The sequence below is a fragment of the Myotis davidii genome, unplaced genomic scaffold (assembly GCF_000327345.1).
Source record: "Myotis davidii unplaced genomic scaffold, ASM32734v1 scaffold876, whole genome shotgun sequence".
Taxonomy (NCBI): Eukaryota; Metazoa; Chordata; class Mammalia; order Chiroptera; family Vespertilionidae; genus Myotis; species Myotis davidii.
In genome coordinates, this window is record NW_006287953.1 from 47710 (window position 1) to 59368 (window position 11659).

Here is an 11659-nt window from a genome sequence, read left to right on the forward strand (position 1 = left end):
TTTAATGGAGATATCCCATGTAAAACATATGGTTATGAAATCACATCAAGGAGGAAGTTATACGTACCTAGAGTGCATGGTTCTGTACTAGGCTCCACAGAAGTTAATCCAGAAAAATAATGCGTCCACTCCCGTTGGGATACTAGGCATTTCACAGAATGTTGGCAGATAAGATGAGTTTCCCTCTCACTGCTATCAATTAAAAAGGTTGCATTTTAAATTTTTTCTCTATTTTTTTAATAAAGTATAGTTTAGGGTTATGGACAGTTAACAGATCACAGTCTTTTTTGGGCTCTAATGCTCTGCCTTGCTTACCAAGCCAGTTTTTGTTGTTAATACAAAAGCCTTAATGCTTTCTTAGTGAACGGAGTGTCAGCCTGGCTTTAAGATATTTTTTTACTCTTAAAAAAATGATGTATTACAAGATTTGTAATGGAGTGAACATGCTTGAATTGCACATTAAATTTTTTTTAACATCACATTCATGTTTTGCCAGTTTGCCTACCAGCTATCTGTTAACAAAAAGTTCCAAGGCAGCAGTGCAAGTCTGTGCCCAACGAAGCCTTTTGTTTCTGCAGATGTTTGAGCTTAGAGCAACGTTGTAAAGCTCAGGCAATCCCAGGGCCATGTTTGTACTTGTCTGCTGCGATTCCCTGTGCATTGTCTAAACCTGTACGCATTGTTCTTTCCGACAGGTGATAACTACCCCGTACAGTTCATTCCATCAACAATGGCAGCTGCTGCCGCTTCGGGCCTCAGCCCTTTACAGCTCCAGGTAAGTGCCAGAGGAAAATGTGGGATGCTCGCCAGTGCTCTAGTGGAAAACGGCTAACCAGCTGTATGCTAAATAATGGCCCGAATGTTAAATAATTTTTTAAGCATAGCGTAGGAGGATTAACACCTTATGTACTTGCCATACTGCAAATAGAAAAGTGCCAGTTTCAATATTTTTAAAGGAAAAATGACACGATGACTTAGGACTTTATATTCTCTATCAGGTGAGTTAATGGTTTGACAATTTCTTTATGGCTGGTTGTTATTGGCTGCATTAGCTTTCTCCTTGTCAAGTTTCCACCCATGTCTTAATTTATGTCAAATTAGCTTTTACATATAAGCATCAAAACAGAGAACAGTGTTGGATATCTTCCTTCTAGCAGCTCATAGAACAGGGGGTCATCATTATTACCAAATTACTTTAGCTACTTAGGAAAATGTAAACATATTGCACCCGAGCATGCGTATCGTCACCTCATCCTCTTCCTCATTCCAGGTTGAAAGTCTGGGCATGGTGTCTGACCAAGTTCTTTATTTAAAAACTAAACTTGGGGGAAAGTGTTTAGGAAGCTGAATGAAAAATCATCTGCACCTTGTCTTCTTCACAGTAAAATGAAGGGTGTACAGTAGGGTGAGGCGATCTTTACACCCTTCCAGTACTGCCTTTTAGTGGGAAATTGACTGTAAATGAGTATGCATTTTTAGCAAAAAGATAATATTAAAATAATGGTTAAACCTTCAGAATTTAAACATTTAAAAAGTATGATAACAGCCAACTTTCATTTCAATACAGTGGAGAGTTTAAAGATAGTATTTTATTCTTATAATTTATTGTGATTATTTTTGATTTTCTTAAATAATCTAGGAAATAGCACCTGGCTAGGCATTTTACTTTCTTCTTTGCTATTCCCTACATAACCTCAACATTAAAAAATGTACAAGTATTTTACCATGAGAAAAACATTATTTTGACCGTTTTCAATTGGATCTTCAAGTAAGAATTTTTGCAAGACTTTAAGTGTTTATTCTAAGTCTCATCCAGAAAGCCTTGTTATGGACTGCCCAGCAGAACTAAAAGTTTTGCCTATAAGAGTGGCAACCCTACCTCTCTTCCAAGCCTCCCCTTTCCCCACTACTAACACTGGAACTTGCTGAAATTGGTGAACTCTAAGAAAAGCCTCACTACCAGGAAACCTAATCTACTTCTCCTTTTTAGATAGCTATGCTATAGAGTGTACCCTTGAGTCAGAGGCAGGAATAAGAATCAGTCCCATTGTTTGATCTTAGAGCTGAGTTTCTGTGAAGGAGAGCATCTGGGTCCTAAACCTTCTACTTTCTATGCTTTGGTGTGGTCAGTACCCTGGGTGTAGAAATATGTGTTCTGTTTCATGAGTTCTGACAGTGTGTTTTGTCTTTTTTTTTTTTCTGAATATGCTACTAAACAGAAGGGTCATGTCTCCCACCCACAAATTAACCCAAGGCTAAAGGGCCTAAGTGACCGTTTTGGCAGGAGTTTGGACACCTTTGAACATGGTGGTGGCCACTCTTACAACCACAAACAGATTGAGGTATGAATACTTCCATTGGTGCTTCATTGGGTGGGGGACTGGATTGTTCAGTCATATTCTAGGCTTTTTCAAAAGTGGCAAACACAAAACCTAAACACTATAAGATAATCATTTCCTACTTCTAATTCCTAGGGAGACTCCTTTTTGCTCCTTTTCTTTCATTAAAAAAGAAAAAAAAAGAAAGCAGATGTCAAACTAATGCCCCTGAATTAGATTGTTTATTCCTGTATATGTATTTAGGCAATTTTTTTATATTATGTGTGTTTTCAAACCATCTTTATTTTCTTTACTTATTATTACTTTTTTAAATGTATAGTGATGTATAATGTTAAAAAAAACACTCAAACACTACAAAAATCTCATTTGACCACATAAAACTCTGTAAAGTTGATAGAATATTGTTCCACTTGTACAGATAAATAACAGAGGTTCAGAGAGGTCCAGTTTTTTTAGCCAAGTCTACAAAATATTCCTGAGTCAATGTTTTTACCTAGGGTTTTTTGACTCTACCTAATTCAGGTTTCTTAACTTAGTTTTCTCAGGCTGAAGTAGGGATGGGTGCCTGGGCCTGGCTGCTTGCTTTTTGCCCCATAAATTTTGATAGTGTTCCTTTCGTACTAAACTTCCAGTAAAGCTCTTAGTTAGTTAGTTAGTTAGTTAGTTAGTTTGTTTTTTTGGTGTGTGTGTGTGTGTGTGGTATTCTTACTACTTGAGAGAAGATGGCTTATATGTCTCTTTTGAAAACCAAGTCCTTTTCTTCTACAGGGATCTAGTTTTTCTCTAATTTCATGCTTAATTCCTTTCCTATATCATTGGTGTTCCTCTCTGGGACTCTCAGATACTGGCAAGTTGCCAGTAAACTGTTAAATCACACACACAAAAAAAATGGAGACAGATTACCTCAGACTGAAACACACTTTGACTTTCTGGGTTAGGTGTAATACTACATTTTATATTCTAACCAAGGATAGGAAACCCAATTAGAGAGAGAGAGAAAGAGAGAGAGAGAGAGAGAGAGAGAGAGCAAGTAATTGCAGCTAGCAAAAGTTGTATATTCAGCTTCTATTGGCTCTGCAAGTTATACATATTGCATACTGTGTATTCAATACAGTGTCCATGTGACTTCTTCTCTGCTGCTTTTGAAACTACATTTTTGGAAAATGATAAAGTTTACTCCAGAGAAAAAAGGGAACAAGATCAAAGGCCACCTTGGAAATAGCCTAGGGAGGAGTTCCAGAGCTCACTGCCCCCTTGCTCTCAACCCTTCCCCTTTGATATGAGGTATAAGGGGGTTTCCACCCAGGCATGACCAGGCATACACTCTCACTATCTGCTGTCTGCTATACAGCCAGAAAGGATTTCTCTCCTAAGGCTTTTGGATGTAGAAAAGATACCATATTTCTGGACATTCTGAAATCTATGCTTAGGATTGATTGCTAAATAGAAACTGGACATTAAGAACAAGCTTTCCATTTGAAAACAGTTAGCAAGCTTACCCTCTCAGGAAAGTTAGTTTGTTAAACTTTTAAGTGCTTGAAAGAATGTGAACGCAGGTGACCTCCTCTCCTCTTTGACTTTATGTTCTCTTGAAGTGTTGAGGTTTATCCAGTCAACCTTCTCTTAGCCGTTTTCTACCCAGATTTTTTTACTAAATTTTCACAAGTCACTTAAGTTGACTTCTTTTTTTTTTTTTTTAAATATATATATATATTATTGATTTTTTTACAGAGAGGACAGGAGAGGGATAGAGAGTTAGAAACATCGATGAGAGAGAAACATGGATCAGTTGCCTCCTGCACACCCTCTACTGGGGATGTGCCCGCAACCAAGGTACATGCCCTTGACCAGAATCGAACCTGGGACCCTTCAGTCCGCAGGCCGACGCTCTATCCACTGAGCCAAACCGGTTAGGGCTTAAGTTGACTTTTTTCTGTCACAACATCACTGGCTCCTGATGCTGTCAATTCTGGCTTTTGTTGGGCTTTGATGCCATAATGTCATACATGTGAGGGCCAGATCTGGGTGTTGCTGTAGCAGTGCTGATGGGGAAGCACAACATATGCCGATGTCTGTCACTTTTATTAGGCTAGATAGAGAACCCATTTAAGCAGGAGCCCTCATAGCTTTGCAGTTTGAGTTTGTGCTGGTTTGAGAATTTCTTGGGTTTCTGTTTATCCTTGCTCTGTTTTCTTGCTTCCATTTTTTTTGCAAGTTTTTCCTGCACGTTAGGAAACCTTTGTTCTGTTTGCTTGTATGGTACCCTGGTTAGAAAAGGTCGACCTTGTTTGAAAGGCAGATTGCCCTAAACTTTCCAGGTGTTAGTCTAACGTGTTTTTTGGGATGTTTATGAACAGCAGAGTAGACACTCATGTCGAAGCTGCTACAGACATTAACATTTAAAGTCTTGAGCAAGAATAGAGAGAACATTTAATAATATCTTGCTTAATTGATTTTAAAGTCAGCTTTCTTTTCAAGCTAAGGTTTTCTCCCCTCCTTTGACAAGCTAAAATGTCACAGCTCCAACAATCATTACCATGATAAACTGTTGATACTAAGGAAGCATTGCAAGTATGTTAACTTGTTTTAGTGCTAAACAGAGATTCTTAGTAAAAACAAAAAAAGAAAGAAAAAAAAGTCCACAATACGTTGATACCACTACCATCACCACCCTGTCCCCCCTTCCCCCTGCTGCATTGCTTAGCACTGGTCCTATCTGATGTCACAGTTAACTTGTCCTTCAAAGGTTGTTACTTCTAACAGTTATAAGCCTGGATAAATCTTAACAGTGTTTATGGTCACACCCTGGAAGCCTGAAATTTTGTTAGCAAGTAGAGAAAAGATATTTAAAGTGGAAAGATCCTTCTTACATTAGTATATTCCAGTTCTGTCTTTCTCAGGAATAAAGAAGATGCAGGAAAGATTTCTTTTTACTTTGTTGGTTTTCTGAGCTAATCTAAGGCATTTTTTTTTCTGTCTCAGGGGCACAATTTTAGAAGAGAGCAGGCCAAAGAATGCTATTTTTAGTTGAACAGTTCAGCAGATGGAGACATGAATACTCATATATCTAAAGGTTTAGGGGCTTGAACCATTAATTTTGATAATGTATTTAACCCTGGGAACAATCAGAAACTATAACTCTAAGGTTGCAGTGTTTTTGACCTTTAGAGAACAGAGGGCATTTGCTACAGTAAACAATATATTATATTGCTACTTATTCCAATTCTCTACCCATATAAATTTCAGGACCAGTTGCCATTTGCTTTCCTCAGCTATGTTAGCATTGGTCCTTCAAGTAAGTCAAGAAGAATGTTAAGGAATGGGGACCAGTATAATGAGTTGGTCATGTAAATTTGGCCTTTGAATAGCTAAGATGTTAGATTGTTTCTGAAGAAATATCATCTTAGAAACTAAGCTCTGAATGACTTTTTTTTAATATATATATTTTATTGATTTTTTACAGAGAGGAAGGGAGAGAGATAGAGAGTTAGAAACATCGATGAGAGAGAGACATCGATCAGCTGCCTCCTGCACATCTCCCACTGGGGATGTGCCCGCAACCCAGTTACATGCCCTCGACCGGAATCGAACCTGGGACCTTTCAGTCCGCAGGCCGATGCTCTATTCACCGAGCCAAACCGGTTTCGGCGACTTTTTTGTTTTTAAGGAAAAATGGTTTCAGTGTATTGATTCATTGTAGGTGATGACTTTCGATATAATAGATCCTTAAGGTGATCTTGTTTAATTTTGTTTTTAATTAGGGGTAATGTTGCCTCATAGTTGTAGCTTATAGTAAACACAATCTGGTACCATGTCATGCAAAATAATACACCTGTCTCATGCCTTCTTATTAAATGATACATGCTCTCTTTAGCAAATACAGCAGTTAAATATCACACAGCTTAAGAATTTCTAATTAAAACATCTCCACATGTCAGCATATTGGTAATGTATTATTTTAATCCATTTATTTTGTTTATGAAACAGTGACATATGTTTAGATTGTGAAATATATGAGCCTTAAAAATCACTTTATTGAAGAAAATTAATTCCTACAATACTGTCTCGGTAATGTGTTCACTCACCCAGTCAGTCACTGGCGGCACTGCCAGTCTTAATGTTGGGTAGACATACTCACCAGTTTTATCTGCACAACAGTCTCGGGAAGAAGCAATAACAGTTCTTTTTCTTAGCTCCATATGGTAAGGCTTCCTTTCTTTACTTTCCCCCCCGCCCCTTTACTCATTAATTCAAACCTATCCACCCAAAACACTTTTGTTGCTTCTTTTTTTTTTTTTTTAATACAATGAAGGATGGGACAGTGTGTAAGTATAAAGGATTCTGAAAGACCAATCAAAATTAAAAACAAGCTAGTTACCTTTTCAAAGTTAGACATAGTAATTTGTTTGTCAGCAGGGAGATGTTTGGGTCAGCCCTGAGATACAGTGACTGTCAGCAGTTATTCCTACAAGACAAGTAATTTCACTCAATGTATTACTGACAGATTGCTCACTTCTCTGAATCACTGGAGAAAACAAACTTAATATTGTTACAGGCAGAGTTTCTGTCTTCATTAGCCTCAGAGAATGATTTTTATCGAGCATTCAAAGCCTACCATGCTTTAGTTGGAACATATTTTAACAGATGTGTTCTTATAATGATAGTATGGGTAGTCGTCTAAATGAAAGGAATTAAATATGAAAAATTTTAAAAAAACAATATAAATGCATTTTCACTTTTATTTGATGGGCACGATGTATAGTTCAGGGAAGATGTGAGGAAAGGAATATAATTGGAGCCTTAAAATACTAGAAAAACCTATCAACTATAAGTTATTCTCAAATGAAACTATTTAAGTCTTGCCAAGTTTGCAAAGATAGAGAACAATTGAAGTTTTTGCAAAAGTAAATCCAAACACATATTTTATTTAAATGATGTTGACAATTTCCTTGCTACAAATGGAAAGTGAAGAAAACCCATCAACCTTGAGAATGCTCTATCTCTATTTCCGTTCCAGCCTGAATCTTTATGGTGTTGTATTTAGATGCTCTTCCTGGCTCCTACCCCGTCTTCTTGTTTGCAGTCCCAAACATGCCTCAGTGCTGTGGAGGAATGGGAGGGTGAGCTAGTTTTGCTGGGTAGGCTGGAGAGGTTGTGATTTCTAATAGAGAGCTGAATAAAGAGTTGATTAGAGTGGCCTATTACTGGCTACCCAGTGAAGAAAAAGGAATACACTGATTCAAAGCTTGTTTTGAGGATGCCAACCAGGGGGTTGTGCTTTGAGGAGAAATGCTTACTTTCTCTTAATCAGCCTTCCCTCACCCCTTTGACTTGAGAGTGTGATGGAACTTGGGAGAACCGTGATAGCTTGGACTAGATGAACTGGGGCTAATGGAGTGAGCTCCATTTTGGAGTCATTTTATTGGATTAAAGTTTCCACTATTACTTACTTGCTATATTGCCCTGTACTGGTTTCAAATTACCTTCTTTTTAGAGTTTGTTCATTGTAAAAAGTGGCTATTTTTTTCCACAGGGTTTTTATGAATAGTAAATGGGATTATGAGGCATAATCCATGCCTCCGTGTTAGGTTTCCAAAAATAAAAAAGAAATCATCAAAATAAGGGAATACTTTCCAGCATCCCAATAAGCAGTCAATTCTACCTTCGCTTCTCTGCCTAAAGCGCTTCTGATAGGTAACTCTAATTTACTAGAATGTAAGTCACTGAATTCAGGGACTTAAGTCTCTTTTGTGTACTGTTGAATCCTGAATATTGCCTGGTTTAGTATTTGATAAATTAATGAATTTTATCTTTGAGGGCCATCTGGGACCCGAGCTTCTATGAAAACTTTTTTTGGATATATTCAATCAAGTACTTTCTCTTTAGGAAGCATTATTTTATGTAAACAGCTTTTCATTTCTAGGTAGTCTTCTTAAAAAAAAAAATAGCAGGCACCAGGCGAATCCTGATGTGGGTAAAAGAAATGTAGACAGATTCAGAGAAGATGTAAAATATGAAGATATTTCCTAGCATTTAGAGATCTGTCTTATTGTATTTAGTGAAACAGAATAAGTTTATACCTACTCACAAATTAAAACATTAGATTAAACTGGACTTTCTTTTAGAGAATGTATTTTCAGTTGATTTTAAGGTAATACCTAAAAGTTAAGAGAGTACAACATTTCTTACTTAAGCACTGTTAATCACTGTATTTAAGTAATTTAATTGCTGGGATGTTCAATTGTACTCTTAGAGATGACTTAGCAGGAGCCAAGGACCTGGGAACTACAAAATCAATGCAGTTCTCTATCTTTACTAATATACAGTTTCCACCAACATTCTGTTAGCTCCAGCCTCACTAATTAAGCCACTCAACAGGGAGCTCCCAGTTTATGGATACTGGTATTTAAATAGACTCTACGCTACGTGCTGTTTTCTAAAGCAGTGACAGGTATTTTTATTCCTTTTTTTAACAAACTGGATTTTGAGGTATTGTTTGGTTGGTACCATGTATCATATCATATACCTGTCTGTATATAATGAACTATCTTGGAAATTAGAGAGATGATGTAATTAAGGATATATTTGAAGGTTAGAAAGCAAAATGTTCTGGTGTTTGCCCTGGTGGGTGTGGCTTGGTTGGAGCATTGTCCCATACATCAGAAGATTGTAGGTTCAATTCCAGTCAGGGAACATACCTAGGTTGCAGGTTTAATCCCTGGTTAGAGCTTGTACAGGAGGAAACTGATCAAAGTTTCTCACATCAATGTTTCTCTCTCTTTCTCTCTGTCTTCCTTTCTCTCTCAAATCAATAAACATACCCTTGGGTGAGGATTAAAAAAAAGTTCTAGTATTTTAGAAAATGCTTCACTCCAGTTTCCAAACATAGAATAAGTCAGCTTAATACCTGTAACCAATCTTTGAAATAATATATATACCTATATATCTATAAATCTATATATCTATACCTATCTATCTATATCCATATCTACATCTATATCCATATCCATATCTATACCTATATCTATATCTATACCTATATAATCATGATTTTCAGTATTTCATTAGTAATTTCCATAATGCTATTGATCTTGAGCAGCATGAACTTAATAAAAAATAAATATGTGATAAATACGCATAAAACTTTTATTACTTAAAATGTATACAGGTGTTGACTTTTTCAAACCCTGTAAAGTGCAACATACAGTGCTCACTCGTAACCAGTTTGAAATAGAGGTGCTTTTAACCTAGACAGTCCATGTTTGGACTGTTTATCAATTTTTCACTTTAATTCACATATTCCTTTAAATTAAATGAATAAAATCATGTTACTTGAAATTACACCAAACTTTGAATCTGATTGTTACAATGACATAACCCTTTTCGTGTGTTAGGGTAATATCAACATCTTTCTTTTTTTAAGGAAGGTTATCAAATAAGGGATTATGTTCAGGAAATTTGAAAAAGTTTGTATGAAAATCCAAACAATAAATTTAATCATTCAAATATTCAACAAATATTTATGTAGTGTCTATTATGTGCAAGGTACTATTCTAGATCAATGGTCCTCAACTCGAGGCATGTTGCCCCCTAGGGTTCAGTTGACAATATCTGGAGATATTTTTGATAGATCTGACTTGAGGTGGGGATGAAGAGATCACTGGCATCTAGTGGGTAGACAGGCCAGAGATGCTACTGAATATCCTACAATGCATAAGACACACCCTTATAACAAAGAATTATTCAGTCCAAAAATCAGTAGTACTAAAGTTGAGAAAACCTATTCTAGATACTAAGGCAATATCAGTAAATAAAACAAAGTTCTTGCTGTCATGGAGTTTACATCCTCATCTGAGAAGGATAAAATAGGGAAAGACTTGTTTTACAAATCTTAGTCATTTTAACAGAAATATCCCACCCAAGCTCCCTGTGCAGCTGAACCTAGTGGGCAGATTTTAACCAGTTGAGACTTATTTGATTGTTTAGCCTCAGTTCTTAGTTTCATTTTGATATTCAAAACTAATACTTTATTCTAGCTAGTGACTTCTTGCTAGAACAGTCACAATTCTCCTCAGGCTCATCTTTTCTTTTAAAAAAAATGTTTTTATTGATTTTAGAGAGAGGGAGAGAGAGAGATGAAACATCAATGATGAGAGAAAATCATTGATCAGCTGCATCTTGCACACTGCCCCTCCCCCCCCGCCCCGAGGGATCAAGCCTGCAACCTGGGCATGTGCCCTGACTAGGAATTGAACCATGACCTCCTGGTTCAAAGGTGGATGCTCAACCACTGAGACACACCGACTGGGCCAAGCTTGTCTTTTCAATTGTATTAAGCATACCATATATTCTGGCTTTCCATGAAGGAATATAATTTCTGACTGTTGTGGTATATAAGTCTATCTTTCAGAGTGAAGTAAATATGAAATTTGGTTGGGGCCTGGGAACTGTTTATTAGTTTTTATAGGATGCTGTTGAGATTCCATCAGATGAGTAGAATCATTTTTGGAAGATAACTTGTATTTGCTGTGTGAATTGGATATTACGAAGGAAGCCTTGATTTCTTTCTAAAAACAAAACAAAACAAGACGGATATCAGAATGGTGTGGATATTACATATGTATACATTTATATACAGGTATACATATGTATACATATGCAACACATGTTATATAATATTTTCCAGTTTAATAAGTAATTTATATGTAGGCTTTATAATAAATGTGCTTTGATATTATCACCATATTTTAGAAGAAGAAAATGAGACTCAGATGGGTAAGTGACTTGGGTCAGATTACTAATCTATTAAACAAAATAGGACTATAATAGATGGTTTAAGTGCATTTTAAAATTTACTTCTTGAACAGGATTCTTTGCTTTAAACTGTGCTAACTAATATGTAAGAAGGACAGTCACTTAGAAGCTCTCTTGCATAACTTACTCTTCTCTTATTATAATATTCAAGTAAATTAAAAGTAATTTAATGAAATTATAAAAGGGAAAAATTTCAAAGTCAACACGACATTCTCTGGATCCCAAAGAGTTTTTGCATTTTCCAAATATCTAGTTAACTGTCCAGAAGAAACTTGAAGCCTAATAGAATTTAGCAAGGATCAGAAGAACTGTCATGCAATCTGTCTTATCGTATTCTGTAGCTTTCTTCTGAGTAAAGTGTTTAAAATGTTGCTGCTGAATGCCAGAGTTCTATTCTTTTGAGAGTTGCTGGGGCTGTCCTATAATTTCAAAGTTTTGATGAGTCTCCTGGAGTCGCTGGGAGTGTGTCCTTGCCCATCCCCAGCCCGTGCTGCCCTCTGAGCGTG

General features: G+C 36.6%; 1 protein-coding gene across 19 annotated transcripts in view; it reads left to right on the forward strand.

Annotated features, from left to right (window-relative positions):
• The window catches only part of LOC102766902 (transcription factor SOX-6), a 140076-nt gene that overhangs the window by 31256 nt on the left and 97161 nt on the right, over positions 1-11659 (forward strand). For 14 of the 19 annotated variants that reach the window (XR_001513205.1, XM_015561408.1, XM_015561407.1 and 11 more), the window contains 2 exons: positions 696-775; positions 2220-2342. Coding sequence is in view for 16 of the 19 variants with exons in the window: in XM_015561408.1 (XP_015416894.1) it covers positions 696-775; positions 2220-2342 (203 nt within the window). In the remaining 3 variants the exon portion in view is untranslated. Of the gene's footprint in view, positions 1-695; positions 776-871; positions 999-2219; positions 2343-11659 lie in introns of those variants that run through there. The other 5 variants (XM_015561411.1, XM_006759849.2, XM_015561412.1 and 2 more) reach the window with 2 other exon arrangements.